Source organism: Eulemur rufifrons, chromosome 12 (assembly GCF_041146395.1).
Source record: "Eulemur rufifrons isolate Redbay chromosome 12, OSU_ERuf_1, whole genome shotgun sequence".
NCBI lineage: Eukaryota > Metazoa > Chordata > Mammalia > Primates > Lemuridae > Eulemur > Eulemur rufifrons.
Genome location: NC_090994.1, coordinates 8739272 through 8760607, shown reverse-complemented (window position 1 = coordinate 8760607; position 21336 = coordinate 8739272). Strand labels below are relative to the sequence as shown.

General features: G+C 58.9%; 3 protein-coding genes across 10 annotated transcripts in view; 2 read left to right on the top strand and 1 right to left on the bottom strand.

Moving 5' to 3' along the window:
- Positions 1 to 2341: 2341 nt before the first annotated feature.
- On the bottom strand, positions 2342 to 11076 carry LGI3 (leucine rich repeat LGI family member 3). Its single transcript, XM_069484868.1, has 8 exons — positions 10877 to 11076; positions 9943 to 10014; positions 9106 to 9177; positions 8707 to 8778; positions 8530 to 8601; positions 7741 to 7910; positions 7401 to 7565; positions 2342 to 5743 (listed from the first exon to the last, which is right to left on the bottom strand). Exons 1-8 carry the CDS (start codon positions 11074 to 11076, stop codon positions 4926 to 4928), a joined length of 1641 nt encoding a protein of 546 aa, XP_069340969.1. The 3' UTR covers positions 2342 to 4925.
- A 4747-nt stretch (positions 11077 to 15823) lies between these two features.
- SFTPC (surfactant protein C) lies at positions 15824 to 18506 on the top strand. Of its 5 annotated transcripts, none has more exons than XM_069485159.1 (6): positions 15824 to 15896; positions 16651 to 16809; positions 17144 to 17266; positions 17512 to 17622; positions 17975 to 18125; positions 18305 to 18506. In XM_069485159.1, exons 1-5 carry the CDS (start codon positions 15855 to 15857, stop codon positions 18113 to 18115), a joined length of 576 nt encoding a protein of 191 aa, XP_069341260.1. In that variant the 5' UTR covers positions 15824 to 15854; the 3' UTR covers positions 18116 to 18125; positions 18305 to 18506. The 5 variants fall into 5 exon arrangements, with proteins under 5 accessions (XP_069341260.1, XP_069341261.1, XP_069341258.1 ...); XM_069485160.1 differs by having other exon boundaries at positions 17975 to 18133; XM_069485157.1 differs by having other exon boundaries at positions 17512 to 17626; positions 17962 to 18125.
- Positions 18507 to 19194: 688 nt separating this feature from the next.
- BMP1 (bone morphogenetic protein 1) overlaps positions 19195 to 21336 on the top strand; it is a 38243-nt gene continuing 36101 nt past the window's right edge. For 3 of the 4 annotated variants that reach the window (XM_069484863.1, XM_069484862.1, XM_069484864.1), the window contains exon 1: positions 19354 to 19556. In XM_069484863.1, coding sequence (XP_069340964.1) covers positions 19403 to 19556 — 154 coding nt within the window. In that variant the 5' untranslated portion in view covers positions 19354 to 19402. Of the gene's footprint in view, positions 19557 to 21336 lie in introns of all 4 variants that reach the window. The other variant, XM_069484867.1, reaches the window with a different exon arrangement.

The following is a 21336-nucleotide window of genomic DNA, read 5'->3' as shown; positions in this document are numbered from 1 at the left end:
GTCAGCAGCGGCCAGCCAGGGCCAGGGGACATGGAACTGGAGAAGTTCCTCTGAGGAGGAAGGCCCTGAAAAAGAAGGCAAACTTTGCTGCTGTTACAACTTGCCATGTGGGGTTTCATTCTTTGGGACATCCTCAGCTTACTGCCTCAGTTGCTCCCTCTGAAAATGGGAAGAACAGTGTCCCCCCCACCCTGCACTGGAGAGAGGGTGCCAGCAGAGCTGCCCGGGGGTGTGGGGGCAGAAACACAGGCAGTTACTACTTTTTATTAGAGCCATAGTTAAAACACCCACCACCTATCGAAAGCATGGAATAGGTAATGATGGGCCAGGGGAAGGAGGCTTCTGCAAGATAAATAAACACACACAGTGATTATGCGGTCTTAATTATTATCATCAACTTTATTGGTATTGCCGGGTGCGAGAGCTCGCAGTGAAACCGGCCTGCAGGAGAAACTCCCCTGAGGCCCCACAGCTCCCCTCTCCCTTCCTTACCACCCCCACACATCCACCCAGCCCCCCAACACACACCGTGTGAACCAGAAATGCCAGGGGCTGAGGATCCCCTAGGAAGGTCCCAGCCACCATCCATCTCTAGGCACAGACATTGTTTTCTATGTGAAAAGCGTCCTGCATCTCCTAGGAGGAGGAAGGGTGCGACTGAATAGGGGACCAGCTCAAGGAAGAGTGGGGAGTAGCAGAAGAGGGAGGGGACAGCCACGACTTGGGAGGTAACCATGCACATGTGAGCCTCAGCTCCTTTGGTGCCTGCTGCAGAACTGTCGCTCCCCACTGGCTGCCTCCTGGAGCTGCGCACCAGCATCCCAGGCCTCTCTCTAATCCTGTTCCCTGGCAAGGGTTCTGTGCCCACCCTAAGCCCACCCAGCTGGGACAGTCTCTCACGTGGAGACTCCTGGTCCCAATGCCTGTGCTTGGTGAATCTAAGGCACAGGATGTCACTTACCGCAGGCTCAGCGTGGAGGGGGGTGAGCGTGGCAGCTGAAGAGTGTCACCCTCTTTGGCTTTGGCAGAGTGAGTGGACCTTGCCTCTTGCAGCCTTTGGTCGTGAGCTGTTGACACAGTCACCCAGTTACACTGGGTTGCTAAGCAGCTCTCTGGACACATGGGCAAGCCCCAGGGCAGGTGACCAGGCAGGCACACAGCAGAAAGCCGGGCATTCAGGGGCCAAGGGAGCAAAACATCTCCCACCCCCCAGAGGAGCTCCCCCCTGGGGGAAGCAGCTGTCAAAGTGATATTTATCTTTCTGCTGGGCAACGGCGTGCCAATGTGTCTGGAAGGCTCAACCCACTTTCCCTGGCAACCTCTCCCAGGCACAGGACAGGGCCCATGTCCCATTTGCAAAAGCAGGACAGGCCGCTCCAGGATGATGGGGGAGCCTGCTAGGCTGAGGGCACTTGAACGTGGCTTGAGGAAGTGGAAACCCAGATGAATCATCCATTGTGAGGAGTTGTCTCGGGTTGGCTGGGTACCTAAGGCTGCAGGTAAGATATTGGGCACAGGGGCTCTGGGACTGAGGGTGGGTAAGGAACGCTCACCCACAGACAGCAGTTCTCCCCAAAGATCAACCTTCTCCCACACAAAACACCCTTCTCTGAGCCACCTCTGTATCACATATTCCTACAGACCAATACAATAATTATATGCTAGACACACTGTTCTAAGGGCCTTACATACATTGATGTATATATATATTTAATGCATGTAAATCTCATGATGAATAACCCTTCCAGGTAGGTATCTTGGTTATACCCATTTCGTAGATGAGGAAACTGAGGCATAAATAGGCTAAGTAACTCGGCTGAATGTTACTAGCTGGTTTCACCCGGCCAGTAAGCTGGCAGAATCCGGATGCCAAAAAGTCGGTTTTGTTACTGCTTTACAGGAGAAGCTGAGGCTCAGAGAAATCAGTTGACTTGCTTGAACTCTCACACCAAGTGGAGGGACTGAGCTTAAATTCACACCCATGTTTTTTTTTGTTTGTTTTTTTTTTTGTTTTTGTTGAGACAGAGTCTCACTTTGTTGCCCAGGCTAGAGTGAGTGCCGTGGCATCAGCTTAGCTCACAGCAACCTCAGACTCCTGGGCTTAAGCGATCCTACTGCCTCAGCCTCCCAAGTAGCTGGGACTACAGGCATGCGCCACTATGCCCGGCTAATTTTTTTCTATATAGATTTTTAGTTGTCCATATAATGTCTTTCTATTTTTTTAGTAGAGACGGGGTCTCGCTCAGGCTGGTCTCGAACTCCTGACCTTGAGCAATCCACCCGCCTCGGCCTCCCAGAGTGCTAGGATTACAGGCGTGAGCCACCGCGCCCGGCCCACACCCATGTTATCTAGACTCCAGAACCCAGTGTATGCTCTGCACAGCACTGTCCCCAGCCGTCTGTTCCCCTGGCTGGCTGTGAGGTCCTGCCCCAGTCCCTGGTGCCCAGCTGTCCACAGGTCTGTCGCTGAAAGACAGAGAAATGAAGGGCTTTTGTGACATGTGAGAGCTGAAAGGGGCCCTGGAGAGCAAATGTCCCCAGAGAAGGGACATGGCCTGTCCAGGGTCACACAACTGGCATGCTGTCTCCACCTCCTGTCCCTTACACTGTCACTGACCCCCACAAGGCTACAAAAGGATTCCATTTACTCAAGTCCATGGGGGGAGGGGCTGGCAAGGAGAAGAGGGGTTCTCAAGTTCAACAGCACCCCCTTTTGCCATTCATTGCTTTGTGTTCTCCCCAAGACCCTGTCACTCCTACTGACCATGGCCTGGGTCGCACGCCTGACTGCTGCCTCCCCCCCGCCCCCCGCCATTGTCACAGGCTCTCTTGACTCCATTCTCAGAGATGGTGAGGGACCCACCTGCCCACAGGGGCTTGGGTGCGTAAGGTGGGACCAGGTCCCAGAGGACCTTAATGTCAGGCAGAGAGCTATGGACTTGGTGCCGGAAGAGCAGGGAGCCAGGGTGGGTTCCGGAGCAGGGGATGGCTTGATGAAATATGTTTTAGGAAGGTTAGACTAGAAGGATGTGAGAGGCAGTGGGCAGGGAAGGGCATGAGGACCCAGGATAAGAAGCGATGGGGGAGGGTTTGGACAAAGGTTGTAGCAGGGAAAGGGCAAAACCAAAAAGTGCCCATCGAGAAAACCTTTGGGACAAAGAACAGAGAGGACTTGGTGGCTGATAGAATATGGGAGAAGAGGGACCAAGGTGTTACCCAGGACTCCCAGGCGCCTCACCCAGGGTGGAGGGTGGCAGCAGTGACAGAGGTTTCCCTGGCCAAGGAGTGGGGGCTGGTGGGAAGAGGAGAGGGACCTCCGAGCTCGTCTTTGGCCATGCTGGTTGGAGCTGACCCAACAGAGGGACCGACTCAAGTCTTAGTGGGCCCTAAGACAGTAATCGCCAGGAAGGAACACCTGGGCTGTGAGTCAGCCCCAGGTGATGGAGACTTGTCACACTGGTCTAGCACCTGAGTGTCATCACGGTGAACTCCTGAGCCCAGCCCCAGCTGGCCTTGGGGGTGCCCACTCCTCTGAGGAGGAAGAGCGTCTGGGCCCCTTCTGTTCTCAGCAAAACACCCTCATGACACCGGGGAGCCCACAGTGGGGTGGGAACTTTTTATTTGAAGCAAGTGAATCATAGCATTGCCCCCAGTGCCCTGGGCACCCTGCCACAAGGAGCGGCACACAATCTGGGCACAGGACAGGGCCACCCCTGCCCGCTCCGTCTGCACCAGGCTGGCACCTCGGAGCGGTCCATGCCCAGTATACAGCAGGGGGCAGCAGACGCTCAGCTCCAGGGGCTCCGCCCACGGGCCCCTCACCCCGTCCTCTGAAAGGCAGTGCTCCCGGGGTGCCAGGGCCCCAACACGCCCTCAAGCCAAGTCCACTCCTGGCAACTCTCCTGGGTGGCTCCGGTGGGTGCTTGCAGCTTCCCAGCACTTGAACTTGGCCAACTCTTGTACCCACCCAAGGAGCCACAATCCCAAAAGATGCAGGAACCAGGGGATGGTCCCCAGCCTGAGGAGGCAACAGCTACAGAAAGAAAAGCAGAAAGGCTTTCAGCCGGGGGGCCCTCCTGTCCACAGGTAAGCTGGGATTCAGGGTGACAAAGGAAACTGCAGTGACAACAGACGGACGGCACGGGAGAGCACCCAGGCTCTGCTGGGGCTATTATTATTGCTTTGGGCAGAGGGGCTTTGCTCCCAGGAGGCCAGGCTGGCACTCCGAGGCTGGCACCACCATCCCCATCCTTATCAGCTATGTCGTGGGCACATGGGGATGGGCAAAGGAGGGCCGGGTACTGCGGCCCCTCTAAGCACAGAGGCGACGTAACAGAGGGGGCCCCTCCAGACTGCGCTGAATCTGCATGTGTGCACATGCGCCTTGACCTGTTCATACAGTGTACGGCGACAGGAGCATAGGCGTGGAACTGAGTGTCTGTCGGCGTCCCCGAGTGTGTGCAGAAGGGGCAGGCAGGGGTGAGTGCACCCAGGGCAGCCACGGGCTGCAGTGGGGAACACAGGCAGACAGGCGAACACCCGGAGCACCGACAGGAGAGACCAGAGGGTCGGAAGGACAAGCCTGAGGACAGGCGGGTCCCCCTCCTTCCCAGCACCCCACTGGCACCACCGATACGCACTAGGCAGGGAAGCAGAGCAAGGGGGCCTGCGGGTGGGGCGAGGGACACTGGGTGCCAGGGGTCCTGGGTGTGCCTGGCATGTATACAGGTGCTCATGCTGACTACAGAGGTGAGAAATGTCTCCCCGGCCAGTGCATGGGGTGTGCTGTGCCCACCGGGTGTGTGTATGCAAGGGCTCAGGTATAGACTGGCCACGTGTCTTCACACGGGCACATCTGCTGCTCATGGAGGCCCCCACCCAGCCTCCAGAGGCCACCCTGAGGAGCCCAGAGGCCTCGGACACCCCTAGGCACTGAGATCCACCACCACATGTCGGTACACCAGCGTCTGTCCCTTGAAGCTGGGGGCTAGGAGCAGGTGGGCGTCCCCAGCAGGCACGTAGCAGAAGGCCCGAGGGGCCTGCACGGCCAGCTCCTGGAACCGTACGAACTTCTGTCTCCCCTCGTCCCACTGGTAGATCTGGGTGAAGGAGAAGTCGCTGCCCAGCGCCAGGTAGCGGCGGCCACCCACGAGGAAGGGCTGCAGGGCCAGCGAGCCCCGGGAGGGCAGGGCCTGCACCTCGGAGAAGCGGGTGCCCTCCCAGCGCAGGATCTTGGAGTCCCCGATGTAGCGGCTGAGGCACAGGTAGCTGTCTCGGCCGGCACGGAAGTGTTTCACAGCCTGGGCGTCAGGCACCTGGGTCACCTCCCCCTGGGCCACAAACTGCTTCTGGGTGCGACTCCACTGGTAGATGACGGGCGCCTGGGAGCTGCTAGACACAATCAGCCGTGGTTTGCCCTCGCCGTCCACAAACTCAAGGTCAGTGTCACGGTGCCAGGCGTGCAGGGCCTGGTGGGAGTAGAAGCCATTCTGGTGCCAGCGGTAGACGCTGGTGGCGCCCGCCTTGGAGCTGTCAGCCACAGCAAAGTACCAGTCGCCATCAATGCGGAAGGCCTCTAGGTCGTTGGGCTTGCGCACACGCTGCGGGTCGATGTCCTGCAGCTTGGTGAAGCGTGTGGTGTTGGGATCCCAGTGGTAAATGTAAGAGCCACCAAACAGCTGGGCCACGACCACATACAGCTGACTGTCCACCACCATGGGCTTGCAGTGCACTGCCGAGGGGGCTGCGCCAGGACAGAGCAGGCAGCGTCAGGCCAGTCGGCAGCTCCCAGCCCATCCCACCCGCGCGGAGGAGGAGATCGGTCCCTTCCAAACTTGGGCCAGGACCAAGGCTCTCTCCTGTAATATTCCACCCCCACTAACATTCGCCCACTAAGCACTCAGCCCGTCCTAATTGTTTCACAGCTAATAGTCAATTTTAGTATCACCCTTACTCCACCCTTGCCCCCAGGGTTCAAATACAGCCTCACACTAAGCACAAAATAGGCGTCCCTAGATATTGACTGATGTTTAACCATAATGTCAGCTATCGAATTTTTATTACGTGTAGTTGCTGTGCTAATTAATCCTGCTGAAAAGGACCCCATTACTCTTCCATTTGATGCAGAAAGAAACTGAGGCTCAGAGAGAGTAAGTGACTTGCCCAAAGCTACCCCACTGGCGAGTGGCCAGGCAGGGGAGGGAGGAATAGTTTGAGGGGATCCTAGGTAGACCAAAAGGATACCTTGATGTTTGCCTAATTCAAGAGGTTTTTTTTTTTTTTCTTTTTTCCAGAGATGGGATCTTACTCTGCTCTGTCACCCAGGCTGGAGTACCGTGGCATCAGCCTAGCTCACTGCAGCCTCAAACCCCTGGGCTCAAGCAATCCTCCGGCCTCAGCCTCCTGAGTAGCTGGGACTGCAGGCATGCGTCACCACGCCTGGCTGATTTTTCTATTTTTAGTAGAGACGGGGTCTCGCTCTTGCTCAGGCTTGTAACTTCAAGTTCTTTAATGGATACAGGGCAATGTAAGTTTTCTGTTTCATCTTACGTCAGTTCAGTCCTCCTTTCTAAATCTCTCTCCGTCCTCCCCTTTCACTGCCCCCGCTACTGCCCCAGCGTCCCTCCAGCAGACAGGCACAAATGCCCCTACCGGTCTGCCCTCGTGTCTTGCCCCATGCCTAGGCTTTTCCTACACAGGAAGCTTTCTAAAATGCAGGCTGGATTAGTTCACACGCTCTTCTCAAACCCTGTCAATGACCTGGTCTGCACCCATCTCTGGTCTACCTGCCACTCTTTACCTCAAACCTTATGCAGTATTCATATAAGCTGCTTGTGATTTACACGTACACACACACACACACACACACAGACACACGCTGAGCTGCCACACAGCTTCTTGACTTTGCTCGTGCAATTCCCTGTGCCAAAATACTCTTTATTTTTATTCCTAGGTAAGTCTCCCTCAGCCTTCAAGATTCAGCTCAACCTCAGTAGATACAAAACTGAGCTCACAGCCACTATCTCCTCTTCTATGTCCCTGGCCCCACCCAGTTGCTTAAGCCACAACCCTAGGTGTCACCTCTGAGTCCTCCCTCCCCCTTATCCTTCAAGACGCAGCTTAGGCAGCCCCTCCACCAGGAAGCCTTCTGATTGCCCGGGCTTGGCTCATCCTTTGTGCTGCCGGAGCGCTGTGTCCACAGCTCCCTCCGGGCACCTACCTATTGTGTGGATGATGTCTGTGTGTGCAACTGGCCTCCCTCAAAGACTGGAAGGTTCTTGTGAGCAGAGACCGTGTCTCATCTATCCCTCTACCTGCAGGAACTCGATGGGGTTGAATGATGGAACCCAACACGCCAATCCGCCAGCCAGGGCCAGCACCGCCAGGTGGGGCACACGTACCTGGGATTTTGTCATAGTCTCGCAGCTGCCGTTCCACATAGTCCCACTTGAGGACGGTGCAGGCACTGACCCCTGGCTGGGCCAGAGCCAGGTAGAGGTCGCTGGAGTAAAGGAAGGGCTCGGCCGACACTGCGGGGAAGGGCAGGGTCTGGTACAGCACGAAGTCTGCAGGGACGAGAGGTGGGGGGCGGGTGACTCAAGTCCACAGGGACTTGGGTGGTGGCGGGTGCTGGACGGCTGAGGCTGGGAGCCGTGGGGCAGGGTGGGGGGTTCAGGCGGCATCTGCACGGCTGCCCTGGGAGAGGCCTGGCCTGGTGCCCCAGGCAGGGGCACCTCCTACCCGTGGTGATGCAGTCGAACTCCCGCAGCGGCAGGTCCTGCACCTTGTGCTCCTGGAAGCGGGGAGGGCTGGCGCAGTAGATGGGCGCCACCGTGGTGTTGGTGTGTGCCAGCCACTCCACCAGCCACTTCACCTTGCAGTCGCAGTTGAGCGAGTTGCCCCGCAGGTCCCTGGATCATGAGGGCAGTGGAGGGGGGCACAGAGCAGGACAGACTCTCAGGGCTCTGCGACCCAGGCCCTCTAGGTTTTCAGAAGTAGGTCCCGTCAAGGCTGCTGTGAGTCGATCTCACGAATCTTTGTTCCAACTAGAGAAAAATTCCCCTCCGGGTGGACAAAGCCCTGCAGACACGGGCTTGGCCAGCAGAGTGTGGGCTCAGTTTCAGCCCCTCCTCACCTCTTTGGCCAGATGCCTTTTGCAGTGTACAACCTGCACAGCTGTATGTTGCCTCCCTGTTCCTCCAAGCCTCCCATAATCCAAGGCTTTTATTTTCTTATGTAAATAATAAATAATAAATGTTTGTGGCTATGCTATAGGACTTTAATGTAGATTCAAATCAAACCTACAATTAAAAAGCACATGTTTTTAAGACATATGCACATGGTATCTCGGGTGCATTTTCAGAGGAATCCCAATTTGGAAGGCCACCATCTCAGCCTTGCCTTCTCAGAGCCCCGCTAAACCCAAGCCACCCCCCGGCCTCTCAAGAGCTTCTGATCATCCCAGTTTTGACTGCCACACCACCCCCTCCCTCTATGGCACCGTGGGAAGAGGCAGGACTCAGGCCTTACAAGTCATTTAGGATGTCCAGGGGCCGAAAGATGTCTCTGGGCAGCGTCTGCAAGTTATTGTTGGCCAGCGAACTGCAAGAGAGATCCCCAGGTCACCCGAAGAGCGTGAGCGAGGCCAAAGGCCACAGGAGATGTGGGCCTCTGGTCCGGTGTGTGTATGGGGTGGGATGTACTCACAGGTGTGTCAGGGACTTGAGGCCTCGGAAGGTGTACTTGGATAGTGCCCAGATGTCATTGTTCTCAATGAAGCTGGAGGAAACAGAACTTGCCTCAGCTGTCACTCACGACCCCAGACCCCCAGGCAGCAACTTCCCCACACCCCAGCCTAGATTGCAGCCCGTGTCTCTGAGACAGGCCTCCACACGGAGTCTGGCATCGTCAAGCCCGTAGTGACAGGGCGTTGCGGGGGATGGTGTAGGCAGATGGGTGAAGCGACCTTCTGCTCTGGTATAGGGCTCTCGCCTCCCACCCTCCCCTCCCCCAGCCTTCTCATCCCACTCCCCCCTCGGTCCCTGCACCCCAGGCCTGGGCTCCCTCCTCCCTCCTGTTTTCCCATTGCCTGTCCCTCCCACACACAGGTACTGCAGGTGTGACAGTCCTGTGAAGGCGTTGTCTCCAATCAGCGTAAACTTGTTGGAGTTGAGTAACCTGGGGAGACAGAGGCGGAATTAGAGCTCCCGAGGGTGTGCCTGCTGCCTCCGCCCCCAGCCCGCTGCCTCAGCCCTGGGCTTCCCGGGAATCTGGCTGCACTGGGGCCACCCTGGGGACCCCAGTGAAGAACCCTTGAGCCACCTGGGTAGCAAGGCCAGGCAGAAGCCTATTCTGGCCCCAGCAGCGCCCAGAGTCCTGCTCCTAAAAATGATCCAAGGCAGAGTTCTTCTATCAAGCTGGCTCTCAGCCCTCCCCGATGGCATCATCTCTCCCTGTCCCCACCCTCACCCTGGCCCATTCCAGCCCCTCATGGATAGCCATCCTTCACCAACAGCGCCTTGTAGAATTCCAGACCCTCCTGCCATCCCTACCTTTCAGCCCCTAGTGCTTTCTTCAAACCTGATCTCTGGAGTCACCTGTCTCTAAGATGACCCCCTGAGTACCCTGTGGCACTGGCCCCGGCTGTTGCATGCAGTTCCCTTGGGTCTCTAGAGGAGCCAAGTCTGTGCCCCTAAGACCCCCTCCTTGGCTTCTGCATACAGTCCTAGCTCTCCTCGCCACTGCTCCCCTGCTCCTCCTAACTCCAGGCTGCTCCTCCAAAAGGAGGCACAAAAGTGGCTCATCCTATCGGAGCAAAAGTAAGGGACACCTGCGTCTTCATCTGCAGAGGCTGCTTCCACCCACTCCTCCTCCCCAGCCCAGGATCTGTCCCTGTGACTGTCCCCCCACCCCACCCCACCCTTCCAAAAGGGCCATTCATACAGGAACTGTAGCAGCGGCAGGTGGGAGAACGCTCCATCCTGGATCTCTGAGAAGGCGGCATTCACCAGGGTCCTGCGGGGACACCCAAGTCAGTACTGTGGGGGGTCTGCAGGGACTGCGCTGGGGCAGTGACAGGGGGACAAGGCAGTGGCTTCTGTACTCACTCGCCCTGGAAACACCCCATTTCCCCAGCCTTGCCCCCACCTGTGTGTCTCTCCCTTCTCCTCCCAACTTCACTGCCTGCTGGAGCTCCAGTGACCCCAGGCACGGTCCCCTCTCAGTCAAGAGAAGGTTCCATCACCCATCACTCGCAACATCATCATCCGAACACCCACGATGTGCTGGGTGCTGTGGAGGGGCGGGGCGGGGGATGGCAGTGGGGAGGCAGCATCCTGCTCCCAAAGACCTCGCAGCCTCTGTGGTCCTGCAGGCAAGGCGCGCCCCTGAGGCCAGTTGCTGCAAGTGACAGGCGGGCCAGGCTGGGTGCCGAGTGGCTGGTCAGCGGCAGGCGTGTGCCCCGTGCCAGGGTCCTGTGAGGGCATAGCTCACTTCCCACCCCCTTGCCGCCACCCTCCTCCCCCACAAGGAGCCCTTCTGCCCTTGGTGTGACATCACAGGCAGGGGCCCACATGCTCATGTAAACAACCCCCCACCCCCAGTCTGGAGCCTGGCACACAGTAGGTCTCATGGATGCTGATGGTGGTGATGATTCATTCTTGGCTGTAAACTCCCGCTTTCCCCAGCCATGGCCGCTGAGCCTGCAGGGCTGCAGAACTCCCTGCCTGGCTGGTGCCTGCAATCTTCAGCCTCAAGGACCCTCCCGAGCCCTCCTGGTCCCCACACTCTGAAGAGGGGGAGCAGGGGTTCTCCATCCACTCATACGCTCTTGCCCTCCTCTCCCTCCCCGCCCCCAAGGCCAGGGCTGGACACTCACAGGGAGATGACCTCCGAAGGCAGGTTCCTGGGCACTGCCTTAGAGTCCACGCAGAAGGCGGTGTCCCTGGTGCAGGAGCAGCTGGGCGGGCAGGGGGGCGTCTTGGGGGGCCTCTTGGCGCTGACGTGCAGCATCAGGCAGAAGCCGATGGCAGACAGCGCCAGCAGCCCAGGGCCCCGCCTGGCCCGCAGCCCCGCCATGCCTCCTGCGAGCTGTCCCTCGCTGGCGGCGGGGGCCCTGGCCCCACGGCTCCTGTGGCGGAGGGCCACCGGCAGCTGCTGCCGCAGCCAGGGGCCCGCCTGCCCGCTGCGCAGAGCAGACTCCTGCCCTCGAGCACCGAGCACCGGCTGCGGTCCCCTCCCTTGCTCGTTCCCGCGAGCCGGCTTGGGCGAGGTGCGCGGAGCTGGAGCTGGAGCTGGAGCTGGAGCCGGAGCCGGAGCCGCAGCCGGGGCTGGCCGGGCTGGGTGGACGCGGATTGCGGCGCGGGTGGCGGGGGCGCGCGCGGGGGCGCGGGGGGAGGCCCGGGCCTGGGAGTAGCCAAGGGGAGGAGTGGCCGCCCTATGCCCTACCGGGCGGTCTCTGGGGCCATCCTGTGTGCCTGTGCGTGAGTGCATGTGTGTGAGCGTGTACGTGTGCATCGGGTGTTGGGCACGCTGCGTGCACACCTGTCTCTGCAGGGTGCACACCTGTCTCTGCAGGCACAGACACATACTGCCTTGTGGAGGCGTCTGGCATTACGGAGCCATGTGCCTCTGTGGACCTGTATGTCTTTGCATGAGGGCACACATCCTCTAAGCGGAGTCCATGTGCCAGTCGTGAGTGACATATGCGTATCTAGGTTGGCACGCAAGATTAGAAGCACAGGGGTGTCTTCGGAGGAGTCTTGCGTGTGCTTATATCTGAATTCACATGTGTTTCCACAGGCAGCTGAACAGAATGTGCCTTTGTGTCAACAGGAGCCGAAAAGGGAAATGTAGCCACTGGAGCGGGAGTGGGACGTGTGGAATTCTGGAACATTTCTCGCTGTACAACCACAGCCTGTTGGAGCTGGGAAGCGCCCTGGACCTTTTCCAGTACAGCCGTTTATAACAAATGAGGAAACTGAGGCCCCCGGAAAGAGGACAGCTAAGTTTGCCATCACATCCACTGTGTGTTGCGTACTTTCTGCGGTTAATCTTCTCCACCTTCCGTGGTAGGTGATATGAATCCCCTTTCACAGACAAGAAAAGCGAGGCCTGGAGTGCCACAAGAAAAAAGTGGCAGAGCAAAGATTTGAGCCCACGCTGCCCGACTTCCAAGTTCACAGTCGTCCTTCTACACCAGGGGTCTTCCAAGTGTGGCCCTGGGAACCAGGGTCCTCGAGAATCCTTCAGGGAGTCTTTGAGGTCAAGACAATTTTCTTAATAATGTTAAGCCATTATTCGCCCCTTTTATTTCCATGAGCTCACAAAGGTACCCTGGAATTTTCCAGAGGCTACAGGACGTGTCTTCTCTTAAGCCCAGAATGAAAGAGATTTGCAAAAATGTAAAGCAAAGACAGTCTTCTCTCTAATTTTCTTTTTGGCTTTGCAAAATAGTTATTTTCATTTAGAAATGTATGTGATTGATGTCATAATATATAATGAGTTTATTATTGCTATTATAAATTAATAAAAATGGAAAAATTTCTCAGTAAATATCAATAGCTATAATCCACATAAACATAAGCTCTTTGGGGTCCTCAGTACTTTTTTAAGAGTGTCAAGGGGCCCTGAAACCACGAAGTTTGAGAACTGCTGCTCTATACCACGTTAATTCCCTGGGGCGGGGGGTGGCTGTCCTAAGATCTCAGGGGCACAGGGTACGGGGAGTCAGGTGCCTGGGTTCCCAGTCTTGTGCCCTTTGCCCGTCAGTCCAGGGAACCGAGACTGCTGCATTTAAGATGTTTCCCCAGCTGTCCCCAGCCTCTGCCAGCAGGGGATTCTCTGGTCTGAGCTTAAGTCTGTGTTCTCCCAGCCAGGGATGCCCCTGCCCTTTGATGTCCACTGGCTACTGCCCGTCCAGCTGCCCTGCTGCCCTCCTCATGCCAGCATGCGGGGAGGGAAGCAGTGGGGGTGGAGAGAGTGGCTGGGGCAGCTGGGCAACCGTCCCCACCCGTCCCTGGCACAGCTCTGCCCAGCACACAAAGGGCAGAGTGAATCTTGTCCCGTTCCCTGCAGCTGAGGGGCTGGGGCTGGTTAGGGGAGGCACACAGAGAAGGGGTGGCCAGCCTGGGGCTTTCCATCCCCTGTGGCTCTAGAGGGGGTAACCCCGAGACAGACAGAAAGGTGGAGTCTGGGTCATATTCTTAGCTAGCGAGAGGTGCCCCAGGGGATGAAGTAGATGATGATAATGATGACAATTGGATTTAACACCCGTGATGTCCTTGGGTCCTCACAACAGCATGGTGAGGTGGACAGGCAGTACCAGGTCCATGTCCCAGATGAACATACTAAAGCCTTAAAAAGCAGAATGACTCACTCCGGGCCCCAGAGCTGGCCAGCAGAAGCACTCACACCTCCACGTACTGAGGCAGTGAACTACCCACCGGTCGACAAGAGCCCCCTCGTGCTGGTGACAGAGTCTTATCATTGAATATAATTAAATGTCAGCTGTGAGCATGCTCCTTGCCTGGTGGCAGGTTCAAAGAAGCCTGGAGAAAGCACCTTCCTTTCCTTCCCAGGGCCCCCAGTCTGGCTGGGAGGATAGGACAACAGAAAGCGTGGTTGACAAGAACACCCGTGTGAGCCACATGGCAGGCGAAGGTGCCGCAGAGAGGAGGAGGATTTCAGAGGCAGGAGGGCACCGTGGGCTGCGGTGAGGTCACAGAACAGGTGCTACTGGCTCTCAGCCTGTTGGGGTGGGTGGCACTCAGAGAGGTAGAGAGGGGGTGGGGGTGGGCATCCTGGGAGGGAGAAACGGCTTAAGTGAGGGCAGCAGAGGGCTGGGCATGGCCAGCTCAAGGGCCCTCCCTCGCTCCTTCACGGAGCCCACGACCTCCACCAGGTTGGTGCGAGCATCCGAACTTCACTTATGGAACCTGAAGGCGCGGTGCCTTTCCCCAGCCCCCAAGCAGGCAAAAATGAATTTAAGAAGCCAGGGAGCCTGTGAGCTGTCCCAAGGGCAGCAGGTGGGGAGACTGAGGACTGGGGAGAGCAGAGGCTTCTCTAAAGGAAAGAGACCCCTTTCCCGGCACCCAGCGATGATGGGAAGCCCTACCCACTGCGCCTGCTCAGAACAAGCCCCACGGCTGGGCAACGCGGCCCCCTGAGATGCCCACTGGGACCCCGAGATGCCTGCAGTTCTTGGCTCTCCCGCTGGCCCGCTGCCCGTCTGGCTTGGGCCCAGTACTCGTGAGTCAGCCAATCAATCCCAATGTTGCCAGGACAACGGGGGCGGAGGGGGGACCCTGGGGGGGGGCACTGCAGGCAGGCTGTCTCCTACATCTGGCACCTGCACACAGCTGAGGCCCAGCTGAGAGGACACTTCTCCCTGCTCCCCTCTCCCCCACTCCGCACCCCTCCTCTTCTTTCACTGTCCTGGGACACTCTCTGCTGAAGGCTTAGGCAAATATTTAAAGGGGCAGCTGCCCGGCCCCCCCCCCACCCCCAAGGAGGGTGGTGGGAGCAAACACTTCCTTCCCTCTCTCCTCCCCTGCCCTACCCAGGGGCTCTCAGTGCGGATGCCATGCTGTTGTGCAACCTTGAGACCAGGGCCCTCCAGCTGGAGAGGGGGTCCTTGTGGGGACAGGAGAGCATGCTGGGGCTGGAGAGTGGGGGTCAGCTCATGATCAAAGGGCAGGGCCCAGGTGGGAGTGAGCCTCGGGCCAGGGACAAGAATTGGGTAGCGTGGTAGGGAGCCAGGCCCAGAGTGGGCTCTGAATGACACAGTCACAAGAGTTTAGAGGTGAAGGGACATTAGAGACCACCTGCCCAACAAGTATTCGTACAATGCAATACCTAACTGAGATGGCGGTGGGAAAGAGGGGGGACAAGAAAGTCCCCAAAAGTGGATCATGTTTGGGTGAGTCGCATTCTCTGGCAGATATAGGATGAGAGGATATGAAAAGGGGAGTGCAGGGGCAGGTGCTGGACCTCTGGGCCAGTGGGCTGATTCAAGGGCGGGAAAGTTGGGAGCCCGCCAGGGGCCACACCCAGCCCTGTGCCAGGCCGTCCCGGAACAAGAAAACAGCGTCAGGCATGGAATCTGCTGTCGGGAGCCTCCAGCTTGCAGACAAGCCCAGGGCAAAGCATGAAACACCGCACATGAGTAAGAGTTTACCACCAGCATGGAAAGAGTTTCCAGAATTAGGAAAAGACTGACCAGGGGCAAGTCTGAGGCTGGTACCAGATGTGTGGGAAGAGGCGAGGGGAGGTAAAGCGTACTCCATGTGGGAATCCAGCCCTCCCAGGGAAATGCACACTTATGAGCCCTCCAAACTGAGGTCAAAGCACCCCCTGCCCTCAGCAGAGCTCGATCTGGGCCCACGGGCTCTGCCTCCTCAGCGCACCTCCTGGAGCTCATCCTGAGCTTTGGGGCAATTCTGCTAGGAACTGTCACGGCCAGACCCTTGGCTGCCTGAGCGGTTCAGCCTGGCAGAAGGACAAGGAAAGCCACAGGGCCGCAGGGGCAGGTGCCAGCAAGGAAGGCAGACATGCCAGGAAGACACCCACGGTGAGAGGTGCAGATGGCCCAAGGGCAAGTTTGCTCAGCTCGCCCAGGTACGTTCTTGCTGGGGCCAAGAGGACTCATGTGCTGCAGCCAAGGGCCCTCGGGGGTTCTTGCAGCTGGCTTATCAGGGCCTTGGCTCTGAAGGGCCAGGAACAAACAGGCTTCAAAGCCAAGGGCTTGGCTGGCAGACAGGGGCCCCGGTCCTCCACCTCTGTTCCCTCTCCCTACGGACACATATAAGAGCCTGGTCACACCTGGGAGAAGAGGAGAGGAGAGCGCCTGCAGCAGGATGGACGTGGGCAGCAAAGAGGTCTTGATGGAGAGCCCGCCGGTGAGCGTGGACCTGTGTGTGCGTGTGTGTGTGTGTGTGTGTGTGCGCGTGTATGTGCATGTGCGTGTATGTGTGTGTGTGCATGTGCGTGTGGTGGTCTCTGCCTTCTCCATCCTCCTAGGACCTGTTTCCTCCTCCAGATTCATTCATTCAACTAACCTAGGGCTGGGCCTAGTGAGGATGGGGACACCAAGACCACCAAGACAGAGTCTCATGGGAAGCTACTTATAAGGGGCTGAGAGTCACCACGGGGGTCTCAGGCTGTAGAGAGCCCTGAGTAAGGAGCCACTAAACACGTGGAAGGTAACAGGGAGCTTCACAGAGAAAATGACATGTGAGCTGGAGCCAGAAGGATAAGCAGGAGCTGAGCAGGTGGAGAAGGGGGAAGGTGGTCCAGGAGGAAGGGGTAGTTTCTATAATGGCGAGGATGTGTGAGAGAGCCTGGGTCATTTGGGGAGCAGAGAGGAGCTGGCTGTGGCTGGGGTGCCAGGGGTCTGGGCGAGCTGCAGGAGATGATACAGGTGAAACAGACTTGGGTTCCTCCAAACTAGACCTTGCTTCTAACCATCCATGGGTTTGTTGGAATCCAAGCCACCTCCTCCAAGAAGCCTTCTCTGATCTCCTTAGCCCTCTTGGGCACATCCATAGCATTGGCTGTCCAGCCCTAGCAGGGGGCGGGGGGTGGTCCAGCTTGTGCAGGGAAAGGAGGGAACATCCTCATGACTCATGCCTGTCCCCTACCCCACCATGTCAGGACTACTCTGCAGGCCCCCAGGGCCGGTTCCGTATCCCCTGCTGCCCTGTGAACCTCAAACGCCTTCTCATAGTGGTCGTGGTGGTGGTCCTTGTCGTCGTGGTGATTGTAGGGGCCCTGCTCATGGGTCTCCACATGAGCCAGAAACACACTGAGATGGTGAGCCAGCCCACCCGGGTGGGGTGGGCAGCGGGTACGGGATGCCGGACAGAGGGCCTGGGTGGGCCGGGCAGATAGGAAGCTGTCCGAGGGGGGCAGAGTGGAGGAGGCAAGTGCACAGCTGGGAGGACAGAGGCAGAAGCAGAGTGGCAAGCTGGCCTGGCTCTCTCCACCCAGCCCTAGCCCACAGTGTGACAGCCGGTTCCCTCCAGCACCTGCTTCCACTCAGCCTACCTGAGCTCTCAGGAAAGAAGGGACTGCATTTGAGCAGGGGACTGAGGGTGGACATGAGTGGGGAAAGAGTAAGGCCAGGGGGCTCGATGCCCTTCCCCAGGTCCTAGAGATGAGCATCGGGGCACCGGAAGCCAAGCAACGCCTGGCCCTGAGTGAGCATGCGGGTACCACTGCCACCTTCTCCATCGGCGCCACTGGCCTTGTAGTGTACGACTACCAGCAGGTGGGTATGCCCGGACCTCCTGACATTGAGGCTGCGGGATCAATGACAAAACTTTGCTAGAGCCACCCAGCTGGGCCACTTCCATCTGTCCCCCTCCCTTAGCCCGTTTGCTCTCCCGGGGGGGCCTGAACCCCAGATTCTAACATGACTCCCATGTGCAACCTAGAGGGAGCCGGCTAAGGACCTGGGTTGGGGAGTGGGCAAGGCAGGGGCCCCCTGGGTGAACTCTAGCGTTCCGTGCCCAGCTCCTGATCGCCTACAAGCCGGGCCCGGGAACCTACTGCTACATCATGAAGATGGCTCCGGAGAGCATCCCCAGTCTTGAGGCTCTCAGTAGAAAATTCCAGAGCTTCCAGGTGGGTGTGTGGGTGAAAGGAGTGGGCTGTCTCCCTCCCAGGGCTGCTGGGAGGAGCGTCTGAGCTCATGGTTATTTGTCACTGGTAGAGCGCTGCTCCTTGGGTGCTGTCAGGTGAGTGCCCCCTCTGTACCCACCTTCCCTGCCCCTTCCCAGACCTGCCCCCTGCCGAGCTGCTGGCCTCAGCTGAGCCCACCTCCCTGGGGGGCTTCTGACTCCAGCACAGCCCCCCGCTTTGCTGGTGGGAAAACTGAGGCTCAGAGAGGTCACCTGATGTGCTTGAGGTCCCACAATAAGCGCTGCAGGTGAGACAGAAACTCAGTTCCTGACTCCAAATGAGGTGCTCTTTGCAGGCCAAGCCTGCAGCGCCCACCTCTAAGCTGGGCCAGGACGAGGGGCAGGACGCAAACCCCGGGTCCCCTGGAGGAGATCTGGCCTTCCTGGGCATTGCCGTGCGTACCCTGTGTGGCGAGGTGCCTGTCTACTACACCTAGGACTCCTCAGGTGAGCAGGTGTGACCACCAGGGCACCTAAGCACAGCGAAGAGGGCTGGGGCCACCTGCCACATCTGCTGACTGGGCACTGGGGGACCCACTGAAGCGAGTCATCCAGGGAGCTCAGGGGAGGGAAGGCTCGCAGACCCCTCCCCTTCACATGCTGCACAATGTTCCTGTGCTTCACAGGGTCTTGGAAGCCCCAAGGGGACAGGAAAGATCCCCCAGCAAAAGGTCTTTTGCAGACGGGCAGGAAGCTGCCCCTGCCCACACCGCGGGGACTGGCTCTGGAGAAACGGGAGCTTGGGGAGAGGATGGGAGCGGGCAGACGCGGCTCCTATGGGCCAGGGGACTCCTGCCACAAAATAAAGCAGCCTGATTGAAAAACAAAGGGTCGTACTTGTATTTTTCCGACACACGTGCAGTCCTGCTCTTGGCGGGGGCGGCTCGGGGAAGGGTAGGGCCCCGGAAAGGGTAGGGACAGGGGCTCTCCCGCTGTCCCCAGCACTGGGGGATTCGGTCCACCCCGGCGTGGGAGAGGGGGCAGCAGGGCGCATCTGCGGGCTGTCGGCGCCCTCCAGTGGTGTCTCCGAAGGAGGGGGAGAGACAGAGAGCGAGGGAGACAGCGAGGGTCGAGCAGGGGAGAGACAGAGACGCGGGCGGGGAGCGGCTGTGGGACACCGAGGGACCCAGAGGCAGAGGCGGCGCGCGCGACCTGACAGCGTGTCCCGCCGCGGGAGGGGGCTCGGCCGGGCGCCCGCGGGGGAAGCCGCCGCTAGAGGGCCCCTGGCGGGAGCGCCGCCGGCCCGGCACCCCGGGGGCCCGCGTCCCCTCCCCGGCCCGCGCCCCGCGCCCCCTCCCCGGCCCGCGCGGCTCCTCGCCTTCCCCGCCCCGGCTGGCGCGCGGCCCGGCGCGGCCCAGCACAGTCCCGGCCCCGAGGGGGGCTGAGCTCGGGCGAAAACCCGCCCTCCAGCGAGCTCATTTCCCTAAAAGGGGGGGAGGAAGGGGGGAGAGAAGGAGGAGAGGGAGGGAGGGCGAGAAAGAAAGAAAGAGAAAAAGAAGGGAAGGGAGCGGAGCCGGCCGCAGCGCAGGGCGAGCGCCGAGCGGGGGGCGGGAGACAGGAAGGAGGGAGGCGAGCGAGGGAAGGGGAAGAGGCCGGAGCGCGGGACGAGCGCGAGCCAGCCAGCGGGCCGAGGGCAGCGCCCTCCCCTGCCTCCGGGCCTCCGCTTCGCCGCCGCCAGCTCCCGCGTCCGGGCGCGACCCGCCGCCGCCGCCGCGCCCGCCAGCATGCCCGGCGTGGCCCGCCCGCCGCTGCCGCTGCTGCTCTGCCTGCTGCTGCTCGCGCGTCCCGGCCGGCCGCTCGACTTGGCCGACTACAGCTACGACCTGGGCGACGAGGACGACCCGGAGCCCCTCAACTACAAAGACCCCTGCAAGGCGGGTGAGCGCCCCGGGCCGGCCGGGCGGCGCGGGCCGCGCAGAGTTCGGGGTTGGGGGAGGACGGTCCAGTGTGGGAAGCCGGGAGCTGCCCGGTTGGCAATGCAGTGGGAACAAAAGAACGAGGGGGAGAGGGAGGAGGGAGTTCGGGGGACTTTTCAGACTGAAGTTTTGCTGCTGTTTGTGGAAGCTGCCGCCGCTGCCTTATCTTGGGAGAAGATTCCTGGGGAAATCTCCCTGGGTCCCCAGAGAGAGACCAGCCGGCAAGGGGGCTCTCCCTTATGCAGGAAACTTTTCTGGCCAAACGTGTGTGTGTGTGTGTGTGTGTGTGTGTGTTTTCTTTTCCCTTCTACCCCATCTCTCCGCTCCAGAACACTGGTGCTTTCCAGCCTGTCTGTCCCAGCTGCCCTGGGGCTGCGCATCTGTCTGGCCTGGGGCTGGGCGGCCTGCATCTCCAAGGAGCCGGTCTCCTGGGCCCCATCCCAGCCCAAGTGGAAGAGGAAAGTTTTTCGGGGGAGTCCCTGGGTATCCCCGGACCGGCAGCCAGCTTTCTGGGATCCAGGAGACAGCTGTCAAAGTTAGAGAAGCCAGCCCAGGAGGGGAGCCACCTTTGCTCCTAAGTGCCAGGAAGCCCCTGCCAAGGCCAAGTTGGGGTGGAAAGAGGGGGAAAAAAAAAACACAAAGAGAACTCAGGTGTTGTATGTCAGCTCTCTCGCCCCACAGACACCAGAAGCTAATTAGCTGAGGTCAGGGCCCCGGAGTGTGTGTGCGTGTGTGTGTCCTTTGTCTCTGAAGACCCTGTGTAACCCCTTCACTCCTGCTGAGCCCAGAAGGGGCCTGCCCCAGGAGTGACCAGATGGCCAGGCACTCGAGTCTTTTGCCTGACCGGATGACCCTGAGCAGGCTGCCTGGGACACTCAGGGGACAAGATATCAGAACTTTTCCCCGACTTCCTGCTTCTGACCTCAGCCTGTCTCCAAATAGCCAGGGCCATGGGTCCTAGAACCGGACTGCTTACGTGTTGGCCACCAGGGGCTGGAGGGCAGGTCACTCTGGTCCTGGCCCTGGGGACCCCATTCAGGGACTTTCCATGTCCTCACAGCCCTCCTGGGTGGATGGACACCAGGCAGGAGCAGGAGCCCCATCCAGTGGACGCACAGCAAGCCACATCCCTTGGCCCTTCCCCCTCCACGCCTGCTGGGCTAGCGTCAACCAGGACTCGCTGTCATCTTTCTCGCCGGGTGCTTGGCGTGGGCGTGAGGCTGAGTGGACAGAGTTTGGGTTTGGAGGCAGGCAGACCTGGCTTTCAGTGCTGGCCCACAACTCATTAGCTGTGCCACCTCGGGAGTGGTAATTACCATGTCTGAACTTCAGCTCTCACACCTTTAAAATGGAACTGATAATACATGTCTCCATAGAGTTGGTGTCGCGGATTAAATATTAGAACATACTTTAAACACTTACTGGCACTGAACACACAGTCAGCACTAAATAAACGTTGGCTGCCTACCCCTTTTTTCTGTGCCTCAGACTCTCACTTTATCTATTTACTTTTTTAAGGGACATGGGCTTGGTGGTGTCTCCCTGGCCCTGTCCTTGTATTTCTTACCCATTCAGCTGATCCAGTGAATGACCAAGATGGGCCAGGTCCCGGGCTGGATGTTGCAGGAGTTACAGAGATGTGCAAGCCAGGGCCCTGCCCCGGAGGAGCTAATGGTCTAGTAGGGACCTGAGACATTCAGACACACCCAAGAGCAAAAACCCAGCTGTGTCAAGTGCCACAT